Genomic DNA, 24,551 nt, shown 5'->3' with positions numbered 1-24,551 from the left:
ACATTTGGTTCTGGTCCACTGATCTCCCTGTTCACATGTTGATGCCTCTTTGTTTTAGTTGGTATATTTTAAAATCTGGTAGGATTTTTCACTCATAATTAATTTTCTTTTTATAAGTTTCCTTATATGTTCTTGTCTTTTTTAAAAAAAACAAAATGAATGTTAGAATCAATGTGTCTAGTTCAAAGGAAATCCTATTGAAGTTTTTTTTGTTTTGTTTTGTTTTGTTTTGTTTTTTGAGACAGAGTCTTGCTCTGTTGCCCTGTTGCCCAGGCTGGAGTGCAGTGGTGCAACCTCTGCCTCCCGGGTTCAAGCGATTCTCCTGCCTCAGCCTCCCGAGTAGCTGGGATTACAGGCGCTCGCCACTACCCTTGGCTAATGTTTGTATTTTTAGTAGAGACGGGGTTTCACCGTGTTGGCCAGGCTGGTCTTGAACTCCTGACCTCAAGTGATCTGCTTAACTTGGTCTCCCAAAGTGCTGGGGTTATAGGCATGAGCCACCGTGCCCGGCCCTATTGAGTTTTTTAAAATTGGAATCTCATTAAATTAATAGAGTAATTTAAGGAAAAGCTGACATCTTTTTGATGTTGAGTCTTTTATTATTTAATTGACTTTGTGATCCACGGGAACATTTTCTTCATATAGATCTTGCCCACTTTTTGTTGAGTTTATTCTTAGGAGGTGTTTTGTGTTTTTTGTGTCTATTGTAAAGAGATCTTTTATGTTTTCTAGTTGGTTATCATTTGTCTGTGAGAGCTGTTAATAACAAGATGTTAATTACATAGGTATCCCACAGAACCCCTCTTTTTTTAAAAGTTAAGGCAAAATTCACATAACATAAAATTAATCATTTAAAAATATATAGTCCAGTGGTACTCAGTACATCTGCAGTGTTTGTTGTACAACCACTTCTTCTGTCTAGTCCCAAAATATTTTCATCACCCCAAAAGAAAACCTCATATCCATTAAGCAGTGACTCCCAATTCCCCCTCTCCCCTAGCAGTCACCAATCTGCCCTTCTTCTCTATGAATTTGCCTATTCTGGACATTTTATGTAAATGGAATTATATGTGACTTTTTCTTTGTGGCTTCTTTCCCTCAGTATAATGTTTTTGAGAGTCATTCATGGTGTAGCATGTATCAGTACTTCATTCTTTTTTATGGCTGAATAATATTCCATTGTTTGGAGAGGCGATTTTTTGTGCACCCATTCATCTGTTAATGAGCATTTAGGTTGTTCCCACCTTTTGGCTATTGAGAATAGTGCTGCTGTGAGTATATGTGTACAGTATTTTTACAAATACCTATTTTCAGTCTTTTTGGATATACCTCGGAGTGGAATTGCTGGGTCATATGATAAACCTAAATTTAACATTTTGAGGAACTGCCAAACTGTTTTCCACAGCAGCTGCACTGTTTTACTTGCCACCGGTAATGTATGAAGGCTCTGCTTTCTTTTCATCCTCTCTGACATTTGTAGTTTTTTTCTTAAATGGTCATCCTAGTTAGTATCTTAAAGTTTTTTTTCGAGATGGAGTCTTGCTCTGTCGCCCAGGCTGGAGTGCAGTGGCATGATCGTGGCTCACTGCAAGCTCCACCTCCCGGGTTCACGCCATTCTCCTGCCTCAGCCTCCCGAGTAGCTGGGACTACAGGCACCCACCGCCACGCCCAGCTAAGTTTTTGTGTTTTTAGTGGAGACAGGGTTTCATCGTGTTAGCCAGGATGGTCTCGATCTCCTGACCTCGTGATCCACCCACCTCGGCCTCCCAAAGTGCTGGGATTACAGGCATGAGCCACCACGCCCGGCCAGTATCTTAAAGTTTTGAATTGCATTTTCTTAATAGCTAATGACATTGAACATCTTTTCATGTGGTTTTTGGCCATTTGTATATCCTTGGAGAAATGTCTATTCAAGTCTTTTGCCTATTTTTTAATTGGGTTCTGCCTTTTTGTTTTTGAGTTGTAAGAGTTTTTTAATATATTCTAGATGCTAGATTCTTACCCAGGTATATGATTTGCTGTAATTTTTTTGGTTTGCAGTAGTTTTTTTGTTGATTCTCTTGTTTCAGTTACAGAATTATATCATCTACAAAGACAGATTACTTTTTTCTTTTTAATTTTATACTTAAAATTTATTTTGGCTAAATACTTTGGCTGTTACCTCCAAAATATTGTTAAGTAATAATGGGGGGAGTGATTATTGTGTTTCTTCCTTTAGTGGGAATGAAGACATCATTCTGTGGATTTACAGTGGTTATTTAACCATATCCATACTATAAAGCCTTTGGGTGGTTTCCAGTTATTCACCACTATAAGTAACACTGTTAGCACTTTTACCTGAATCTTTTCTCTCTCTCTCTCTCTTTTTTTTTTTTTTTTTTGAGACAAGGTCTAGCTCTGTTGCCCAGGCTGGAATGCAGTGGTGTGATCTCGGCTCACTGCAACCTCCACCTCCTGGGCTCAAGCCATCCTCCCACCTCAGCCTCCTGAATAGCTGGGACTACAGGTGCATGCCACCATGTCCAAATAATTCTTTTGTATTTTTTTTGTAGAGACGGGATGTCACTTTGTTGCCCAGGCTGGTTTTGAACTCCTGAGGTCAAGTGACCCACCCCCATCAGCCTCCCAAAGTGCTGGGATTACAGGTGTGAGCCACTGCACCAGGCCCATAAATCTTTTCTCTATTTGATACTATTTCCTTTGGCTAAATTTCAAAACTGTGAAACTACTGGGTCAAAGACTCCTGTAACTTTGTCAAATTCTTAGGGTTTAATTTTATAATAGAATTTTTTGTATTAACATTCTGAGGAATATACTGTACATTGCTGGAGTCCACTATACTTTTACATTCAAAAAATAGAACTGTCTTTGCCCATTTACCTATCTCCCTGCATTAATGGGAAGCAGAAGAAGAAGGTGGTTGAGCATCTACAGAGGGATGATTTTAGCTTTTCTGATTTAAGGCCCAGGTTGTAAAGGTCTCATGGATCCCAAGTGAACTGTTGTTTGTGGCTTTAGGATTTGGATTGACAAGTTTCCCTGGGTGTGGTGGTACGTACCTGAGGTTAGATGAGTCATGCTCATCCGTGGCTGTCCAGCTGGGACGGGAGCTTCAGTACCTCTAAGCGTGCTGATGATCAAATAAGGCTTGGGAACCAGAGGGAAGTTGTATGTAGGTTTCTTCAAGACCAGCACCATTTTTGTGCAAAAGTTCACCAGGTGCGAGTATAGAGGATCGTTTTCTGTTAAGCTCATGGCTCTGAAAATCAGCTGAGGTGACTGTGTGCTGTCAGAGGCAGCAGTCATTTGCCAGTGTTGGCATTTAGACATGGGAGTGCGAATGCCTTTCTTACTGAGCAGTTATTCTGTCTTTTGGGCCTTTCTTTTCAATTCCTCTGTTGTGACTCAAAGTACAATGAGTGGATAAAATGGAGCCTAGTCATTGCTGTTCTCTTAAGGTTGTTTCTAGAAGGTTTTCCCCTATGTATATGAATTTTTCCAGATTAGAGTGTCTTGTGTTGAAGATTCTGAACATAGTTTGATTCTCAACATAGTTCCCTGATTATTACTTGTTTCCTTTAGTTTCAGATGCTTCATCAAGATGAATCAAATAAAAGAGAAAAGATCAAGACAAAGGGAATGGACTCTGAAGACGACCTGAGAGACGAAGTAGAGGATGCTGTCCAGAAAGTTTGTAATGCAACTGGATGTTCAGTTAGTATTTCTGTCTTGCAGGAATGATTTAGAAGCAAGCATTGCTGTGCCTAGCGTACGTCTTAGTTTCGTAGCACCTCTCTAGCATATCAGCACCTTGTGGGCCAAAATAGGCCCATGAGATTTGTAGTTTGATTAGCGTATGTGGCTTAATGAGAGCTGTTTATTAATTTCCCTGTTGTTTGCTAGACTTCACCCAGTACTGCTCAAAGGTCTTAGGAAGTATGTGGATTTAATTTTTCCTGACTAGTGTTTACAGTAGTACAAATGCAGTTTTATAGAGGGAATTCATTTATAAGTGTACATTAGACGGTTATTTCAAGGGACCAACCTTATTGGAAATTGACATTTTTCTAAATGGAAAAGGTCCTGAAACCTTGTGTTAATTCTCACTATTACATCTTTATGTTTATGATTATTGAAGTAGAGCTAGGCAGAAAAATATACCCAGAGTTTTGAAGTGGTTTTTTTGTTTGTTTGTTTCTTGGATAGGATTTTAATTTAATAGTCCAGAACCTGGAAGCTGAAAATTATAATATTGAATCTGCAATAATTGCCATGCTTCAGATGAACCAAGGGAAGAGAAATAGTAAGTCCATGACTAATATTTATAGGTCTTCAAAATGGTTGTGTTGGTAATTTTCCAAATATTTATTTTTTAACCAAGTCACAGGTGGTAACTGTTCTGTCATTCATTTAGGAGTTGTTTATTGAGCACGTTCTGTACGTAGACATTTTTTACTAGGTCCTGTCTCTGCTTCAGGGGGAGTATAGTTCAGGGGTAGAGGGTGGATAGTGGAGACAGATAAACTGGTGCGATAGTACATAATGGGGTTGGGAGTACAGGGTGCTGGGGGACGCATCAGGGAAGAATTAGCCTGTTTAGAAATAAGATGCCCTTAGAAGACCAAAATGATAACCAAAATAAAATGGAGAGAGAAATACCTTGTTTTTCTGGTGGAAATATTTAGATTTGTATTAGCTTGTGATAATTTTGATTTTTTTTTTTTAATTTGAACCAAGTATAATTTTGTGACTCAGAGGAAAGAAAAGGGATGTAACGGCTGGGTGTGGTGGCTCACACCTGTAATCCCAGCACTTTGGGAGGCTGAGGCAGGTGGATCACGAGGTCAGGAGTTTGAGACCAGCCTGACGAACATGGTGAAACCCCGTCTCTACTAAAAACACAAAAATTAGCTGGGTGTGGTGGCGGGTGCCTGTAATCCCAGCTACTCAGGAGGCTGAGGCAGGAGAATTGCTTGAACCTGGGAGGCGGTGGTTGCAGTGAGCTAAGATCGCACCATTGCACTCCAGCCTGGGCAACAGAGCGAGACTCCCTCTCAAAAAAAAGAGAAAAGGATGTAACATCTTATTAATTTCTCAAGTCATTTATTTAAAATGATATCAATAAATACTGATTGCCAGATGTTACGTGTCAGATACTGTTTCTGGCATCATAGTGCTCCATGTGATGAGGTATTTTATTATCCACTATGTATTGGCTGTACTTTTAGAAATCTGTAAGTAACTTGGTCTTTGTGACTTTAAACAGCACCCTCCAGTGATCTGTGCTGTTCAGTATAGTGTGTACCTGCCACATGAGCAATGAGACTGGAGAGCTACGTTTTAAATGTTGTTTAATTTTAATTTAAATGTAAATGGCCACATATAGCTGGTGGCTAATACATTGGACAGCACAGCTTTAGAGCCTGTTTCTTTTCTGGGTTTTGGGTGCAAATGAAAGGTTTTCCCATAAAAATTCATGTTAAGACATAATTTATCTAAAAAGCACTCTGCTGGTTGGAAGCTGATCAAAAGGCTGGTCAGTGGGTTATTTTAGAATTTATCTTCCAACTTTACCAACTTTTTCTTCCTATGTTTCCCACTGTCTTGACATTCGAATTTGTCTCAAGGAAACTTACTTCCCTTATGACCGAAGTAGGGACCCAGGTAATTTTGGAATCATTAATACAGTCATCACCCTGTGTAACTCTCTCAGGTTCTCAGTTTTAATGAAATGTCTTTCTTTGGAAGATGCAGAAGAGAATCTTGAGCCCAGTGGTCGAGTGCTGAAGCAGTGTGGCCCTTTGTGGGAGGAGGGTGGCAGTGGTGCCAGAATCTTTGGAAATCAGGGCTTAAATGAAGGCAGGACCGAAAACAATAAGGCACAGGCCAGCCCTAGTGAAGAAAACAAAGCAAATAAAAACCAGCTTGCAAAGGTATGTAAGATGGGGTTGAATGGGCAGGTGGTGGGTAGGTGTAATTCTGTGGCAGTGGTGGTAGCTTGAGATTAATTTTATTTGTATTTTCCTTCTGATTTATAAAAGTAGCGTGGAAAATCTGGGGAATGCATAAAGACATATCAAGAAGCAGAATGACCTCACTTATCCTGTTTGGTGTATGCCGTGACAGTTGGAAGGAAATATACCCTGAAATTGTCCTCAGTGTACAAATGAAAAGCCTCCTTTTCCCACCTAACATTACTGTACATGTGGGGTCTTCCCATGTTTATCCATGTTTTTTATAAATGCCATGATCTGCAGTGAACACCTTTGTGTATAAATCTTTGGTTTTTGCATTATTTTCTTGAATAAAGTCCCAGAAGAGGAATGAACAGGTTAAAGGTCATGGATACATGAATCTTTTAAAGGCTTTTGGTAAATTGTCACGTGCTTCCCGGAAAGGTACATCTCCCTCCCTGCCCTTCACTCCCACAAGTAGTATGTGACATCTTCCATTTTACTGAATTTGGAATCATTTTAAAGATTTTCACCAAGAAGTTCTGAGCTCAAAATGCCACAGTGTAAAAAGCCACAGCAGAGGCAGAGATGCAATAAGCTTCTGAGGATTTTGTCAGAATTACCTGGGGCATTAAATTATGTGGGGAAAAATGTCCTCTGACACGTGTGTTTGTTACCAACTCTTGCTGGATGAGGGCTGGTTTCTTTAAGAGAAGAATGGAATTGATTTTGTTTGCTAGTTCAGCAACGAAATATAAATTTAAATGCAAATTTGAGCAGCAGTGGACAGTAAATCATCTTTGGCGTCTTAGATTGGTTTTCCCTGTTCCTGCTGAAAAGCAATCTGTGCCCTTTGCCACCATCTCCCTTCTAGCAGGTGGCAGCTTGAGTCCCCCGTGCTTCCTACTCACCACCATGGCCTTCTCTCTCAGGTCACAAACAAACAGAGGCGAGAACAGCAGTGGATGGAGAAGAAGAAGCGGCAGGAGGAGAGGCACCGCCACAAAGCCCTGGAGAGCAGAGGTAGCCATAGGGACAATAACAGAAGTGAAGCCGAGGCGAACACGCAGGTCACCTTGGTGAAGACCTTCGCCGCTCTCAACATCTGACTCTTTGGCCTCTTGGGAGTTGTAAGAAGTGGCTGGAAAAGGATTGCTGTGTGCTAGACTTTCCAGTGAGGCCGTCCTTTTATAAAACGCAACACAACCAACAAAGCCCACACATGAGCTCACACACTGAGTTAGTTTCGTTCAAGCTGCCTCTTTTTTTGTTCGAAGTTTTATTAGTAATATGTTGGTGTTTTATGAAAATGCAGTGAGGCCACTCATATTCTGTAATACAAAATTAAAATACTGAGTTTTAGGGGCAGATAGTTAGGTCAGGAAAAACCTTTTAAGTGGTGGCTTTATTTGCCCTGAAAATCAGACTTCAGTGACCCTAGGATCTTTCCTTAACATTTGGGGTGAGTTTTGCTGTAATTGTTCATGAGTAGTTTAGAATAATTGTTAGAAATTCAGAATGACAAGTTTCCTTAGTTTCTCTTTCATTCTCAAACAGATATATAGGGTAGCTTATAAATGATCTCCAACTCAGGAATATGCTTTGATTTACTTCTAATCCAAGTTACTCAGAAAATAATTCAGGAATTGTTTTCCCAAAGTTACGTGAGGGTTGTGGCCTGCAGTCAGGATGGAAATTAACCGCATTTCTCTCCTTCCTGATTCTGATGTTACTTCAGATGGGATGCAGGTGCTGTTAGTTCATGTGCACTCAAGCCATATGATAAATGCAGCTGACTGTTAATTAGGCCTGGCCTTGTTGGGAAGTTGATAGTGGTGTTGGGTTTTTGGTATTTGTTTCCTGACAGTGGGGAGATGGCATGTTACTGCTTGTGATACAGTTCTGGAATTCTGATAGTGTGTAGAGCAGGGTCTATAGTTGTAACAGGAGACGAACTCCTGGGGTTTTGCCTAAGAGGAGTCTAAAGAATTATGTTTTTATAGGAGAAGCCTGGAAGAATAAGGTTTTTCATGTTCGCATTTTAAATAACGATTTTCTTCCCTTCTGTTCTAGACTTAGATGCCTTCAGAGAGATACATGGTAACTTGACCTTATAGGTCGCTAAACTTAGTATTGTGGAAATTAAATCTTATAAAATGCTACATTTATTTCTTTTTATTTAAGCCCTGTTTGGCATTTCAAAGTTGGGAAAACTCCAGCATCTGCTGGAAGTTGTTGGACCAGCAGGGTTGGTTGACTTAGGTTGGACCAGCAGAGAAGAGAACATACTTTGGTTGAGGCCTTCGAATCACTCTTCAGTTCTGAAATAGACTTGAGCAGTGGAGAGATGTCATTCCTAAAACTGAGTTAGGTGGATGTGAACTTAAGAACTATAACGTATGAGGCAGCCCATCTTGGATCATCTTTGTCTTTTGGGACCTAATACTTGGGCAAATAATTGATGCTGAGTTGAAAGGTAAATTATTAGTTATCTTCCCCACCCCTCACATTTCAGAATTGTAAAAATTCGGAGGCAAAGTGAAAACTAAAAAGTTTGGTAGGCCCTGGAGTCGTCAGATTGTCTTTATCATCAGGCCTTTGGCTTTCTTCAGTTTCACTGGTATCTTTTGGTTTTGTTTTTGACTTTGGTGGCTTTTTGTAGTTGGAGCATCAGTAGTCTCTTGGAATTGCTCCTAGGACATTGTGGTTTAGGTTTCTTCCTGGGTACAGTACATTGTAAAATTTAGCAGATTAAAAAAAGGACACAGCATTTTTTTTCTGTGCACATCGCAGAGTCCTGAGCTTGAGGCTGTGTTACTCTACTCATTCCAAACGAATGAAAGATCTCTGTTGCCTTACTCTAAGGAAGTGGGATCGAGTGCGTTAGGATCTATGGTTGTCTTGGTTTTCAACTCTGGGCAGATTCCTGACTGGCTGAGTGTTTCTGAATGAAGATGTTTTCCTGTCTATTTTGTACTGCTTGAGTGCAGAGGCCAGATCCTCTCAGAAAGATAAGATTGTATGCCAGAAATTCAGATTAGCAGTCAGCTTAAGAGAGACTTATTGTCAGAAGTAGTAGAATTGCTTTATTTACTTGGTTAATGAAGGTGGCCTTGGGCCCTATTGGGTTTTAGAAGTTTTAGAAGCTGCTAAAAAGTTATTAAAGAATATTGGGAACATTTATTTTTTAAATTACCTAATTCTGATAATAGGCTTCAGCATTTCTGGAGTATAATAATGGTGGTTTAAAAAACTAATCAAACGGCTTTAGTAATTTTCTTTTATTACTGGTTTCACAGCTTTTCAGTTACAGTTGGTCTGTTTAGTGTGTTAATTATTAGGAATAGGGTACATGCATCCAACTTCAGTGATACCTTCTAGCTAATGGTTTCAATTTAGACTTCACTGCCTCAGTCTCACTGGGTACATAAGAAGGTTGGAATCAATATGCTTAGTTGCCTCAGTGGGCACTTGAAAATTACTTCACTGGCAGCCCGAGTGGAGGCCCAGTATGTTTAGTCCTGGGATGACTGTTGTCAGCAGCTGTTACTCTAGTACAGGTACTCCTGTGAACTCTTTATTAGGAACTGAATGTGTCTTAACCTCTGTGTTACATCTTGGCTGGCAGAGATTTATGTTACATGAGATTGTCTTGGTAGCTTGTAGTGTGGTCAGGAGAAAGGGGATGGAGCAGTGGTGCATAGCTGCTTACTGCTGTTATAAACGGTATATAAAGGTTTTACGGATTTTGAAAATATTTTTTTTTAGAGGTCAAAATAAATACCATTTTAGTGGCAACAGCTTTGAACTAGAGATGTAGATGTATTAAAGCAGCATAGAACCATAACTTCTAGATAATGTAGTTGCCACTAGGAGATATTAGAAAGTTAGAATGTATGTGTGTATTTAGTTTTTCAATAATAATGAACATACACTTTCAGGAGCAAAGTATGGTTGAGAAATTGTGGCAGAAAGAATTTTAAATGTTAGTCAAAGTTGTCTGTAGTTTCTTTATTAAGCTCTGAAAACACTTCCAATGCCAGTTTGATTCTGAGGGCTTGGGAAGTGGGATCTCCCTTGTGGAGCAGCTGGAGCTGGCTGGGAGGGAGCCTTTCCATGGGTAATTTATTATGCCTGCCCTGCTTCCCCCAGGGAGCTGCTTCAGTGTGAAATGATGTGATTGTCGGGGGTGGGGTGGGAGGAGGGCCACCTTCAGTCGGGGAGTTGCTCACATATTACACAGGTAGCATCAGATGGACTTTGGCGCTGAACTGTACTAGTAGTGAGTCCCTGTAGTCAATGTGCAATTTCTCCAATTCTGAGAAACTCTGTAGACTCTGCCTGGGTTTTACTGGGTCAGCGTAGAATGCTATCAGTTTACCTCTGTGAAATATTCAGTCAGTTGAAGGAAACTTGGATTCCTAGTCAGAGGTGACTAAAAGTTACCCTGACCAAAAGGATCTCTGCAGGGGGAAGAGAATGGAGCTTCCTGATTTTAGTGTGTTGCGTCAGTGGCCCTCTTCGACTCCCGTTTTGGGTAGATGCGTAGCTCTTCACTTTCTTACCTCAAGGCTCTGTCTAGCCATGTTAAATCTTTAGACTCAGTCTGATGCAGTTTTTCTGTTTTGCCATTCTCATTATTCACAGCTTTCAGAACAAGTGTTGCTAAAACTCCGGGGCCTTTGACAGTTGTTCTGAGGTGATTTAATAATGGACTTTTTATAAGTTATGTTTTCCTGGCTCTAAAGTAAATTTTTTTTTTTTTTTTTTGAGACAGAGTCTTGCTTTGTTGCCCAGGCTGGAGTGTGGTGGGGCAATCTCGGCTCACTGCAACCTCCACCTCCCGGGTTCAAGCGATTCTCCTGCCTCAGCCTCCTGAGTAGCTGGGATTACAGGTGCGTGCCACCATGCTTGGCTAATTTTTGTATTTTTAGTAGAGACGGGGTTTCACCGTGTTAGCCAGGCTGGTCTCAAACTCCTGACCTTGTGATCTGCCCGCCTCAGCCTCCCAAAGTGCTAGGATTACGGGTGTGAGCAACCCCGCCCGGCCAGTAAATTGTATTTTTTTTAATGACATCATTGAATTGAAGATCTAGATGGCATAAATTACGACGTCTGCCATCGCGTATTAGAAAGGGGACAGTCATATTTGTAACATGGAGAGAACACGGAGCACCAGTCACCACGTGCACGGAGGATGCAGAGCTTACCGGGCACCGCTGATGGGGACCTCCGGAAAGAGCGGTGCCTTGTGGTTGGCCTGGAAGTTCTCTCCCAAGGTGAAATGCCTTTAAAACCGCAGGCTCTGACTTATGTCTTTGAAGCAGCTGCTTTGTAGAGTCCCTCTCTTTACTGTCCTCGTTAGGACTGTTTTGTGGTTCCATGAAAATGTTTAGCATCCTTGCAGAATTACTTGAGAAGGGGCTGGTACCAGTGTAAAGAATCTATTTCTGTAAAACTACGAACTTTTGCATAGGGAATTTATTCTAAGCAGGGCATAGCCGTGATCCAGAGCTGCTGCTGCTCACTGCCAGTCCTTGCGGCCGGCGGCGATTGCCGGACAGACCCTCTGTGGCCTGGCTCTCATCCTTGGCGTGTCAGCCTGCGGCAGGCTGCCAGCCGTCCATGACAATCATGTGAGCTCAGCCACAGACCTCAGCTGGCGGTTTGATCCCTGGCAGGTCCCTCGAGCAGTACTGGTAAGAGGCTTCACACATTTTCCCACTCTTACAGTTCATTTTTCATAGTAGGAAGGGCCCTTGGCCTCCCCAGTGCCTCTTCCAGAGCCTCCACCAGCACTAAGCTCAGAGGAAAGAAGAAAAGGGCCAGGAGTCAGACGTCACACCCGGGGGCTCCCCTTTCCCATGTAGAAGTGTTGGCATGCGTCAGTCCCCTTTACAGAGGGGTGGATGTATCCGTGGAGGAGGGGCCTTCTCTCTTTCTAATTGCACTATACTTGTTCTAGCTTCAGTCTGGAGATACTTAAGACCTCCATGGGGTCGTGATCCATAGACTTAGCAAGTCTTGCCTTATCTGTGGAGCTCGATGGTGAGAATTGTGACCATTGTCTGATGTCCATAGTTCCTTCCCCCTAGATCGTTTCTTTCCACGGATTGTGTTCATCTGAACCATTTTATTTTTTATTTACCAAAGTACTGTACTTGGCTATTTGCAGTGTTTTCAAAACCAAATGTTTCTTTTTTTGTGTTTTTAATCTTCGATACTTGGTGCAATAGAAGCTGCAAAGATGTGCCACTTTATCTATGAAATGGAGTTTTGTATACCAATAAATTCTAGTTTAAAAACAAAGTTTTAAGTTGTTTTTATCAGTATCTGACCACCGTTTGAGTGAATGCAAGGAGGCTGAGTGTGCTGGGAAATGTCCTTTTTGGAGACCTTTGTGTGGAAGCTTTGCGTGTGTGCATGTGCTGGATTGAGTATTCTAGGTGTATAATAGTCCTTTGGGATCTGACTAAGCTTAGAACAGCTGATTTTTGCTTTAGTGCAGCTAAATGCAGCCACCAAACACAATGGCAGGGTCATTCTTAAGGACTACACACTTAAGATTTCTGCCTGATATCTGAGAGCATCTCTTGATAAGTTTGAAACTGTTTAAATATGTAGCAGTTGTCTGTCAGCGGCCACTTTGGGCTCCTCTAGAACTCTCAAGATTGTTTGACCCCATTCAAGGAGGAGGCTCCCTGCCAAGGCACAGACAGTACCATCTGGGGCACAACTCACCTAGAAGGGTCCACAGGAAACCAGAGCGAAGGGAGTCCTTCATTGCGTCCAGCAGGGGCCCCATCCACACAAGGGCTCTGGCTCGGCAGACCTCACCATGTCATGATTTTGACCTTGAGACTCCCATTCTCCCATTCTTCATTTTGTATTCAACAAGCAGCCTTCTGAATTGGCTCCCTGTTGCCTTGATACCAAAAAGGACTAGATGGTTTTCTGGATGAAAATCAAGAATGTTCTAGCTTCTGCAAGCAGATTCCCCCACAGTCTCTCAAGCGATCTTCTCTGTGTGATTCTTCTTCAGTCCACAACTGAGAGACCCATCATCTCTGGATAGACACACACTGTCTGGTTCCTGAGCCTGTGAGGCCCAGATTCCAGACCCCATTTAACCTGAGATTCTTCCAGAAAACCTGCTATGGTCCAAAGTGATGTCCCAATCCAGGTGCTGCCCGCACACTGGAAAACTTCCATGGCCTCCTTAATCCCATTCCAGGGATTCAGCTGGGGCCAGGTGGCTGCTGCTAGGGATTAGAGGGGCTTCCTGTTTGGGCAGCGTTGGACCAGGTGACCTGTAAGATCCTGTGTGGGAGATAGGATGAGTCTTTAAGGACAGAGAAGTGTTCTTGAGCCAGGTAGGGACAAGTGGCTGTGCCTTTGTCCCTTCTTGGTAACCGCTCATGGTCACCTTGGAGAAAGCCTGGCTGAAAACCTGGGTGTTTAGAGTTGCATCAGCGAGACACCACCTCAGGCTTCTGGCCTTTCCCTTCCTCCAATGCACAGAAACAAGAGTGTGTGTCTTGAGATACAGTTCATAAAAAGCTCTGCTCCAATATGGTTTTGGCTGGACAGAATGGTTTTTGCTGATGGAATGGGCACTCTCAGACCATTGAGATGCAGAGATTTAGAACTTGGTTGCAAAGGCTTGAGGCCAGTCCTGACACTTCACAGATTCTGGCTTGGCAGAAGGAAACATTTCCTATCTTCTTGGAGAAACTTGTCTGAACCTCCCTATGGTAGAAGGACTTGGGTATCCCCAGAGGATTGTTTCTGTTCAATTTATTCATCTAAACATCCAAGAATCCATCTGACATCTAGTGAACCTCTACTCTGTATGGGTCCTTATTTCTGGGCATTGAAACAGTCATGGATCCTGCCTTCAAAAAGCCTCCAGTCCGGGAATGAAAGTGGACACGTCACTGACCCAGGAGACAGCACATGCCATAAAGGAGGTACTGATTAGAGGGCTGTGAGTTCAGAGAATTCGGGAAGGCTTGGTGGAGGAAGTGAGATTTGGACGAGGCACAAAAGGGGAGACAGGATACAGAAATAGGGAGCGAAGACATGTTGGACTGAATGGCCAGCGCAAGCAAAACCTAGGAGTGGGATGCTCCAGTGTTTAGGACAGAGCTTATTATGGATGTATAATCAGTTTGGAGAAAGACTGGGAACTTCTTGAAACACCTCTCATGTGCCTTTCACTACTGGAAGAGTAGTGCTGTACTTGCTGAATGGATTCTCAAGATCAGGCCTGGGTGCAGTGGCTGACATCTGTAATCCCTGCACTTTGGGAGGCTGGGGCAGGAGGCTTGCTCACACTCAGGAGTTCAAGACCAGCTTGGTCAATCTAGCGAGATCCCGTCTCTATGCATGCACACACAAAATTACTGGGGTTTGGTGCCAGGTGCCTGTCTGTAGTCCCTCCTACTCAGGAGGCTGAGGCAGGAGGATCACTTGAGCTCAGGAGTATTAGGATGCAGTGAGCTTTATCACACCACAACACCAGCCTGGGTGACAGGGTGAGACCCTGTCTCAAAACCCCAAAACAACAAAGATCTGCCTGATGGCTTTTTAGTGTCTGGAGTTGGCCTGTGTGTGCATTCTAACCTGGCAATGTTACAGGTAGCGCCTGCCTGGAAAAATGCTGCACCATCTATCTCTGCCTTTGGGGGACATTAGCGCAGAATTCAATTGAACAGGTACCTGTTTAGCATCTACTGTGTGACATTTGCAATTGGAGAGCAAAAATACAGAAGGTGGCCAAGCATAGATGGAGCAGCTGGCATGCCCCGGACACTTTGGATACATGGTCTCATTTGAACTTGAAAACCACCCTGTGAGGCTGATGGTTCTATTCAGGAATAAATAATTGTCCCAAGATCACAGCTTAGTAGCAGAGACAGGATTTGAACCCAGAGCAGTCTGCCGCCACCATGCAAGGACCCAAATAACGGGATAAGCAGTTCTAGGAAAGGTATAAACACAGCTTGGCAGTTCAAGGAGGGTGAAATCCGCTCCAACTGAAACAGCATCATAGAAAAGGTGACATTTGGGACTGGACAGGGTGGCTTATCCCTGTAATCCCAACAGTTTGGGAGGCTGAGGCAGGAGGATTGCTTGAGGCCAGGAGTTTGAGAACAGCCTGGCAACATAGCGAGACCCGGTCTCTACCAAAAATAAGTAAGTTAGCCAGAATTGATGGCACACACCTGTTGTCCCAGCTACGTGGGAGGCTAAGGTGGGAGGCTTGCTTGAGTCGAGGAGGTTAAGGCTGCAGTGAACTATGATCGTGCCACTGCAGTCCAGCCTGGGCAAGAGGGAGACCCTGTCTCTGAATATAAAGGAAGAGATGACATTTGGGATTCACTTTAAGCCCGTGGATTTTAGCGTGGTGATGTGCCTGTGGGCAAGGGAGGCTTTTAGGTTGAGAGAAGCTACTGCACAAGGATATGAAGGCAGGACAGCAGAGGAACTTAGTAAATAGATATTGCTGCATAAGAGGCTGGAAAAGCAGACGACACCAAGCCTGGAATACCAGGGGCTGGTGGACAATGAGGAGTCACTGATGGTTCAGGAGCAGAGGAGTAACATGATGAAAATCAGGCTCTGGGAAAATGAAGCTGGCATCAGTGGACAGGATGGAGATGTGATGAAGGATGGAGGGTTTAAGAACCATTAGTCCTGATACTCTCGTGTTAGGGGTGTCACATTACTTGCTAGTGTAGAATTATTGCTGTTTTCTGTCTGCTGGTTGACTCTGTCTGATTCGTGTCTATCTCCAGCATCCAGGAAAAGACCAGAAGCATAATTTGCATAAAACTTACTGAAGGAAAGAATTAACTTTAGTATTCAGTTCTCTGGTGGTGACATTGCAAAGAACCCCAGTGAAGCAGATGCATGTCCAGGAAATCCTAATCAGACTCCTCATTGAACTTGGGAATTCCACTGTGATTTCTGGTCACTAATTGAGGAAGGTCTTTACCTTTGCACTTCATGCATAGCTTTTGTTAGGTGCTAAATAGGAACAAAAGCAAAACCAATCCAAATCCTCTCATCAAAATTGGAGAGGCAAACTATGAAACATTTAGGTAAGAATATCCCCTCCCCAGCTTTGACACAGTCCCGTTGCCTACTTTACTCATCCAATGAATTAGCACACATAAAGCACTTACGACAGTGCCTGGCAAATGCCAAGTGCACAGCAAGTGTTAGCTATTGTTAATGACTATCCATTCATTCTTTCCTAGAACACGAGTGATTTTTCAGTGCTAGCCATTATTTGTACATTTTCATGCATGTTAACTCAAACTTTGCCACAACCAACCTGCTGGGGAAATGTCATACTTCCATTTGACAAATGCAGAGACCGAGGCTGTGACCATTTATCAGCACTTAGATTTTAATATGCACATGAATCATCAGGGGGGCTTGTTAACTTACAGATTCTGATTCAGCAGGTCTGGGGTCAGGTCCAAGATTCTGCATTTTGAACAGGATCCCTGCTGCTGCTTCTGCGGCTGCCCCTGCCCATGGACCACGCTGAACAGCAAAGGTCTAAGCAGAACCACTGCTGCTAAAGCGGCGGAACAAAGCGCTCTACCTGGAACCTCCAAGTTCAAGTTCAGGGTTCTCCCTTTTTTTCAGTCTCTTTTGCAAGTCTGCTGCTGGGTATCAAGTGTTCTCTAGATACGCACACATAGGCAAACAGGATTTAAGCAGGCCCCTTGATCCCGTCATCAAACATTTATTGGCCAGGCACAGTGGCTCACGCCTGTAATCCCAGCACTTTGGGAGGCCGAGGTAGGCGGATCACGAGGTCAGGAGATCGAGACCATCCTGACTAACACGGTGAAACCCCGTCTCTACTAAAAATACAAAAAATTAGCCAGGCATGTTGGCGGGTGCCTGTAGTCCCAGCTACTGGGGAGGCTGAGGCAGGAGAATGGCGTGAACCCGGGAGGCGGAGCTTGCAGTGAGCCGAGATCGCGCCACTGCACTCCATCCTGAGCGACAGAGCGAGACTCCGTCTCAAAAAAAACAAAAACAAAACAAAACAAAAAACCCAAAACATTTATTGAGCCCTGGGAAAGCAAAGAGTAAAGGCTGGTCTGTGGCCAAAAGACAGCTTGGTTTTGGTGGGTGGGGGTGGGTGAGTCGCAGGGGTCACAGCAGGCTGCGCTGGAATCTTGCTCCTAAGTTTCGATGTTTGTTTCGTCGGACAGTTATACAACTGTTAAGATCATCAGGTAGGTGTCCCATTGGTACCTTAAATCCATCATGCCCAGGTGTCACCTCTCTCTAATCTGCCCCATCAGCTCCTTCTCCCTGTGTTTTCTGTTTCTGCAGTGGTCATCATCCTCAGATGGTTGTATGGCCTTCTTTGGCATTTTCTCAGTATATTTATTTATGAAAATGTGAGGGGACCAATTTCACTAGCCCAGAAGCACACTTTGCCCACCTGAGGAAGAGAAATCGAGGTTTAAGCCAAGCGCAGATTTCTCCTTAGTGGCCTGAATGAAATGGACACCAGAGGGCGCCTCAGGACCACTTTTCCTGCAAAGGAGGTTTGCACTCTTCCCCCACACAGGCCGTTTTTGCTTTAAGACATGGTCTTCTGGTGATACTTGGCTGAGGATTTGAGTCAGTTACAACAGCAAAGTACACACGCCTGTCCTCCCTTTCTTCTCCTCCTTCCTTTTGCTAGCACAGAGCTTCTTCACCTTTTAAAGGTCACAGCGATACATCCCTTTGATTTTTTTTTTTTTTTTTTGAGATGGAGTTTCACTCTTGTTGCCCAGGGTGGAGTGCAATGGCATGATCTTGGCTCACACAAACCTCCATCTCCTAGGTTCAATGATTATCCTGCTTCAGCCTCCTGAGTAGGTGAGATTACAGGCCTGCACCACCATGCCTGGCTAATTTTGTATTTTTAGTAAAGACTGGGTGTCTCCATGTTGGTCAGGCTGGTCTCGAACTCCCGACCTCAGGTGATCTGCCCGCCTTGGCCTCCCAAAGTGCTGGGATTACAGGTGTGAGCCACCATGACTGGCTCTCCCTTTGATTTTCTTTGCTCTCCTCCCTGCCCTCAAGGTCCTGAATGCTGTGCACAGGCCCTGAGAAGGGTGAAGGGAGTGGTCATTTGTTGAGTGTCCACTGTGAGCTTTGCCCTGTTAAATGCATTGGCAGGTGCTCTGTCATTGAGCAGGCGAATCCCAGTCCTTTAAGATTTCGTCAGCATATAATAGATAATTCTATCTTTAGAAGTAACATCTGCTGAAATAGATTGCTTCCAGAATAGGCTGCATTTCTCCTGGTGGGAATCCTTGAGCGCATTACATTCTTCATGGCTTCAGAATCGGGAGGTTGGAGTCAGCCCTGGATGCTGAACCCTTTCCTCCTCCTCTTCCTGTGTCCTCACAGCTGAACGGCCCTGGGCACTCTGGTCTTTCCAAGATGACAACCAGCAGGCCTGGTTAACGTGGCCATACCAGAGCGTGGGTGGCTGATGACAACTTCATGAAGAAATGAAGGCCCAGGGAGTGGGGACACCCCCTCGGGTAGAACATCCCCTCTCTGGCCCCCAGGGACCCATCAAAGAAGGGGTGTGGATAAGACCATCTAGAGCTGCTTCTCACTCTTAACCAATCTTTGCCAGTGTTGGGGATTTGAGGCCTGATGACACAGTGGGGATAATATTTTTAGGTTGGTATTTTTCATGCTTTTCACATTAAGCCATATGGCCAGAAATATTCCTTCCAGAGATTGCATTATCTTTGATAAGATTGTAGAATATTAGAAAAAGAGAGTCACAGGGCTGGGCACGGTGGCTCACGCCTGTAATCCCAGCACTTTGGGAGGCCGAGGCGGGCAGACCATGAGGTCAGGAGATCGAGACCATCCTGGCTGACACGGTTAAACCCCGTCTCTACTAAAAATACAAAAAAATTAGCCGGGTGTGGTGTCGGGCGCCTGTAGTCCCAGCTACTCGGGAGGCCGAGGCAGGAGAATGGCGTGAACCCGGGAGGCGGAGCTTACACTGAGCCGAGATCGCGCCACTGCACTCCAGCCTGGGCGACAGAGCGAGACTCTGTCTCAAAAAAAAAAAAAAAAAAAAATAGAAAAAGAAAAAGAAAAAGAGAGCCACAGAAACTTACTGTCATGGAAAATTAAAAGAATTTAATGCTGGAATTGCAGGCAGGGCCACCCATGTCAGACTTGTTCCCACTGATTCCAGTGCATGCTGTCAGCACAAGGTAGGTGATCAGAAAATTAATGTATGAATGAAACTCTAGTGAATTAAATCCTAGAATGATTGACAGAATTTGAGACTCAAAGAACATTAGAATTATGGGAAAACATTATTCACTTATTCAGAAGAGGGAGCTGAGATCCCAGAAGCTGGTGACAGTCTTCTGGGTGCTGAAGGGTCCATGGCTCCTGGGGCAGGGTTCTTTCTACAGAGAAGGGGTAGCCTGGGAGGCTAGTGATGGTCCAGGACATATCTCTGAGCTGTCAAGCAGGGATGGGTTTGCAGGAAAGGAATTTTCCAAAGGGAGGGCCTTTGGTGCCAATGTTCCCCAGGCCTGGACTACAGCAGCCCGAGGCGGGACCTCCAGGGACGGGGGGAGGCCGAGCATAGCCTCAGCAGGGCGGGGTGGGTCCGGCGCACAGCTTGTTGGGATAATGGGCATATTTGCGGTTGTAGGTGCCCAGGTTGCGGCGAAAGCAGAGGGCAGCCCTCTTGTCACACTCGCAGGTCAGCCGCTGGCAGATGGTCCTGCCGGCTGGATGGGACAAAGTGAGTCAGGGACCACAGAGGCTCAGGACACGTGTGGGACAGCTCTTGGCTGCTTCTGGGTCCACGTTCTTGACCTGGACCAACTCCATTCTGATGGAAGCCCAAGCTCCCAGGTTGTTTCACGGATGGGTGAGACAAGAGACACGGGCGGGGCGCACTGTGGCTCAGGACACCAGGGAAGCTGGAAGCTTGCCCTCGCTGTCCCTCCCTGCTCTCCCAAGCCCAGGCTGACTGCCCTTAGCTCTCTCCGGCCTTAGGGACACCACGTGGTTCGCTAACTCTCACTGCTCCCGACCAGGGGGATTTCTAGGCAACCCCTGCACCCCTGTGTGATGCGTTGCTGATGGCGGATTGTGGCCATCAAGCAGAGAGGACAGCTACGAAATGACAGCAACTCAATCTGATGGCTATGTGTGCCCCAGAGTGGCGTGGGCCTAGGCTGGAAGCCACTGGGACCAAAGCTGGGGGCTGCTCAGGGCCCTCTGCCTGTCCTCATCAGAGTGGACACAGCCCAGTTTTCTGCCCATACCCAGCCTGGGAGTCAGACTTCTACCCTGACCTGTCCTTCCTAGAGCCAGCTGGCATCAGCTCTGTAGGGGCCCAGAAGGCTCCTCCTGTCTCCGCTGCAGCTGCCTCTGTCACCTCTGCCTGCAGTGGCCCTGGCTCCCTTTTGTCCCCATGACTGTATCTCACAGCTCAGGCCAGGTGCCTCATTTCCCCTCTTGAAGGTGAGCCTTCGTCTCCCGTCAGGGCTCTGCCCACGCCTGCTATGTCAGCAACACCCAGGGTTGGAAGGGACTCTTAACGCCAAGCCGGTCAGCCTCTTTTGGGGGGCTCTTTCCAGGAGCTGGGCTGAGCTGGGGAAGTGGGTATAAGCCTCTCTGTTTTCTAGGTGAGGAAACAGAGGCTTTCCAGGGATTACATCACTTGTCCAAAGTCACTGGCAGGTGGAAGGTGACGCCCTGGGTAGAATCCAGAGCTTGTGTCTCCACCCACCTGCCTCCTCCTCTCAGCCCTGATCCTGGCAGGTGGCTGCGCCTGCCTTGCGTGGACTGCCAGTGACAGAGACTCAGTACCTGGCACATTGCCCTGCCGAGTGGATGGCGGCAGAGGAAATGGAGGCAGCTCTGCCCTGCCCCCAGGACAGAATTTAGAGACCTGAGTCTGCCGCGACCTCCCGAATCCTTCCGCGCTGCACCATCCGCCCACCAGGCCCTGCCTTTCTTTCAGGCTGCTCCTGGCTTTGTGGCAGGGAGAAAGCTTGGCTCTCTCATGTGGGGTCCCTCGACAGTCTCAGTTGGTTTAGGCTGCTTGCCTGGGCCTGGGACTGAAGGAAAGCTAATTGGTCCAAATGGGCACTGGACATGGCACAGCTGAGCAAATGGGTCCAGCCTGACAGTCCCAGTGAGAAGTCAGCCTTTGGAAACAGCATCTGCTGTCCCCAGTCAAAGCCCCAGCTCGTTCTGTCCTAAGGACTTCACCTTTAGCTCCTGTTGAGGCCTTGGGAGGGTGCCTGAGTCCAGCTCCTCTGGGCCCTGGCTCAGCTCAGACCCTTCTGCTCCTCTTTCCAGAGGCTGGAGCTGGGAGGTGTCTGTGGGTAGGGAGATACCTGGGGCTGAGGGCTGCACTGATGGGGTACGGGCTTCTCTGGCCTGGGTACCTGGTGAACATCTGGGTCTCCACTGTTACATGGTAACGGGAAACCCCATGCCTCCAGCCCAGGGTCTGGCTCTGATAAGGCCCAAGGTCACCATCAGGAGGGGCTTCCTGTCTTAAGCTGCCTCCACCCACCTCACCGCAGGGTGTCTGGGTCACTTCAGGGCTGTCCACCTACCGCAGAAAATGCCACGTTCGCTGACAGAGAAAAGATACTTTTCCAGTTTGGGCTCACAGCCCAGCTTCTCCAGACGACCGTAGCAGCAGTCGTGGGCGTGGCAGCACCTGTAAGGGTCATGGTTGACCTGGAGGGACCTGTGAGCCAGGCTGGGCTGGACCAGGGGCTGCTCGGGGCCCCCGAGCCCAAAGCAGCCCAGAGGAGAGATCAGCCTGAATTTTCCAGGTGCCTCCAGGCTCCCCTCCTTCTCCCAGGATCCTCCCAGGATCCCCCAGCTCCTCCATCCCCATGGAGGTCCCCCTGCAGGCTGCTTCCTCACCAGTCAGTCTGGTCCACCGGCCAGTGGGAGCCACCGATGCCGCAGTAACAGCCATAGTCGTTGTACTGCAGGGCGGACTTGCCTGTCATCTTCTCGATCATCACCCCAAACTGGACCAGGTTCCCGGTGACCAGAGCCACTGTGGAGAGGGAGAGGGAGAGGGAGGGCCCCACCCTCTGCAGCCAACTTCCCCCGATGTCCCTTCAAATCTGATCACAGGCATCTCTCCAGTTGTCCAGTTAAGCTCACCTCCCCAAAGCAACCCACTCTCAACAACAACCGTGGTAATAAGTAATAATATTGCCAGTGACATCCTTTGCACCTTCGTCCCCTAGTCCTCACCTCCAGTGTGTCAGCCCCCCCAGCGTCCCCTCCCACTCTTCTATCTACTACGATGTCACTCATTCACCCCTTCCAGGGGCTCCCCACCAGCCACCAGTCCTCCCCAGGTGTCAGCCCTTATCTCACCCAGGAACACTCTGTTCCCCCCAAGTCTCATCAGATGGCACTGGACCTGTCTCCTGACCACCTCAGCTGACCTCCCCAAATTCTTCCCGGTGCTCCTGACTCAGCCATGGGACTGAATCCTGCCCACCTCGGCAGGTTGGAGCCAAACATGGAAGCTAGGGTAGGAGAAGGAGCCTAGGGTGTGCCATCCGGGATGCGCCAACCCCTGGCCCATGCCCCTCACCCCTCCCAGCCTGCATTCTCCTCCCCTCTGCTCCAGCCACCGCTGGCTCAGGCAAAACTGGCCTCAGGGTCACCCTGGTGGCAGGAAGGGGGCAGCCTCCAGTGTTTGGCATCCACCACACCCTCGGTAGGGCCAGGCTCAGGGGCATCCAGGGAGCTTGGGGTGGCCAGATGGGTCAGAAGGCTGAAGGTCACAAAGATCACTTACCCAGGAGGCAAAGGAGCACCAGCACGTGGGGAGGTTTCATCCCAGGTTGGGGGGAAGGGAGGTGCACAAGGAGCACAAAAGGCAGCAGAAGAAAGCAGCAGGGCCACCTCTGATCTCAGGGAGCCTCCTAATTAGTTAAATACCCAGGTCCTGTCCACTCCCTGTCATTAACCCGTGAGTGCCCAGTGATGCAACAATTCTTCCAGGTCTGACACTTTGGCCAAGTCCCCGGGGAGGGGCCAGCTGGGGCCTGTGGGCTCTGCTTCTAGGCAGTGTGGGGGATTGGCGGGCAATCTCGTGGCTCTTTCTACTCACACCCTTCCCGTCGCCCACCCTTTCCAAAAAATCATCCATTGACCACGCTGTGGGGTGCGGGCTGTGCCGGGTGCTTGTCATTCTTGGTATCTTTTCCTCATCTCCACTTGACTGAGACTCAGAGAGACTGAAAAACCTCAGTTCTCACAGCCTGGAGGTGCCCAGGGACAAGTCCGTCCTGTTTCAGAGTTTCCACCCAGGCAGAACCGGAGGCAGGAGGCCCTGGCCTGGCCTGGCGCTTCCCCTCCCCGACCCTCCTGCTCTGGTCTGTGACTGGGATCACTGACCGTGCACCTCCGTCACCGTTCAGGGCCTGGGAGTCGCTGGGTCTGTGGCCTTGGAGTCCTGGTTCCACTGCGTATTAGGCGGCCGTGGGCAGGTCCTTTCCCTTGCTTGGAACCTCGGTTTTCCTGCCTGTATTATGAGGATAGAAGGTGTCCTTCTTGCCTCCCGCACAGGAGGATGGAAAACTCACACGCAACCAGGCAGCCAGCCCTCACCAAGTACTTGCTATGCACCAGGTGCTGTGCCAAGCCCCTTTCAAGCAGGACCACAGCCCCATCACGTGGGTGCTGCAGTCATCCCCATCTTACAAGGAGGGAAACTGAGGCACATGCATACGTGATGAGCTAGAATTTAAACCCAGGCAACATAAAGGGCTTCACCTGGGCCAACTCATCCAGCACGAAGTGGAGGTGGTGCCTAGCAGCCATACTACTTTTAACCCCAACAGAATGTGTTACTTTCTTATAAAAGTAGGAGAAAAACCAGTACCATCCCACCTGGATTATATTTGTCTTCAAACCAACACAGTCATAACATTTAATATATGGAGGAAGAGCCCACAAAAGCTGATGTGCCCAGGGCCCGTGACAACCGGTGTACTGCAGCCCTCGGCCTAACCAGCGGGCTCCAGGCTTCAGGAGCTGGTCTAGGGCCTGGTGCCAGCCTCCGTTCCAGGAGAGGAGACTAAACCCACTGAGTCTGGGTCTCACCCTACGGGCTGGAAGGAATCCCGACACAAATTCCCTGATCCCAACCAGCTGGAGGATAGAGGCCCGGGGAGGTTTCGCCTTGGAGTAAGGAGAGGAGGGCTGAGTGTTTATACTCTTATGTTAAAAACCTTTTATCGGCCGGGCACGGCGGCTCACGCCTGTTATCACAGCACTTTAAGAGGCCAAGGCAGGTGGATCACTTGAGGTCAGGAGTTCGAGACCAGCCTGGCTTACATGGTGAAACCCCATCTCTACTGAAAATACAAAAATTAGCCAGGTGTGGTGGTGTGCGCCTGTAATCCCAGCTACTCAGGAGGCTGAGGCAGGAGAATCGCTTGAACCTGGGAGGAGGAGGTTGCAGTGAGCCGAGATCACGCCACTTTACTCCAGCCTGGGTAACAAGAGTGAGACTCAGTCTC

At 46.7% G+C, this 24,551-nt stretch overlaps 2 protein-coding genes across 5 annotated transcripts in view; one reads left to right on the top strand and one right to left on the bottom strand.

Annotated features, from left to right (window-relative positions):
* Positions 1–12,264, top strand: part of OTUD3 (OTU deubiquitinase 3) — a 31,790-nt gene extending 19,526 nt beyond the window's left edge. For 2 of the 4 annotated variants that reach the window (XM_034957050.3, XM_034957039.3), the window contains 4 exons: positions 3,584–3,715; positions 4,208–4,304; positions 5,750–5,934; positions 6,888–12,264. In XM_034957050.3, the coding sequence (XP_034812941.1) occupies positions 3,584–3,715; positions 4,208–4,304; positions 5,750–5,934; positions 6,888–7,064 (591 nt within the window). In that variant the 3' untranslated portion in view covers positions 7,065–12,264. Of the gene's footprint in view, positions 1–3,583; positions 3,716–4,207; positions 4,305–5,749; positions 5,935–6,042 lie in introns of all 4 variants that reach the window. The other 2 variants (XM_034957048.3, XM_034957043.3) reach the window with 2 other exon arrangements.
* Positions 12,265–16,403: 4,139 nt separating this feature from the next.
* Positions 16,404–22,955, bottom strand: PLA2G2E (phospholipase A2 group IIE). The gene is made up of 4 exons (XM_008967080.4): positions 22,823–22,955; positions 21,925–22,063; positions 21,606–21,712; positions 16,404–19,757 (listed from the first exon to the last, which is right to left on the bottom strand). Exons 1-4 carry the CDS (start codon positions 22,860–22,862, stop codon positions 19,615–19,617), a joined length of 429 nt encoding a protein of 142 aa, XP_008965328.2. The 5' UTR covers positions 22,863–22,955; the 3' UTR covers positions 16,404–19,614.
* Between the last annotated feature and the right edge of the window lie 1,596 nt (positions 22,956–24,551).

The sequence above is a fragment of the Pan paniscus genome, chromosome 1 (assembly GCF_029289425.2).
Source record: "Pan paniscus chromosome 1, NHGRI_mPanPan1-v2.0_pri, whole genome shotgun sequence".
In the NCBI taxonomy this organism is placed as follows: Eukaryota; Metazoa; Chordata; class Mammalia; order Primates; family Hominidae; genus Pan; species Pan paniscus.
This window is presented reverse-complemented; position numbering and strand designations above follow the sequence as displayed.

What these genes read in the sequence shown, in the direction of transcription:
- PLA2G2E (XM_008967080.4), bottom strand. Translation starts at nt 22,862, where the DNA reads ATGAAACCTCCCCACGTGCTGGTGCTCCTTTGCCTCCTGG. An exon ending in CCGGTGGACCAGACTGACTG is followed by an intron (nt 21,713 to 21,924) that starts GTGAGGAAGCAG and finishes TGACCCTTACAG; the next exon opens with GTGCTGCCACGCCCACGACT. An exon ending in CGAACGTGGCATTTTCTGCG is followed by an intron (nt 19,758 to 21,605) that starts GTAGGTGGACAG and finishes TGTCCCATCCAG; the next exon opens with CCGGCAGGACCATCTGCCAG.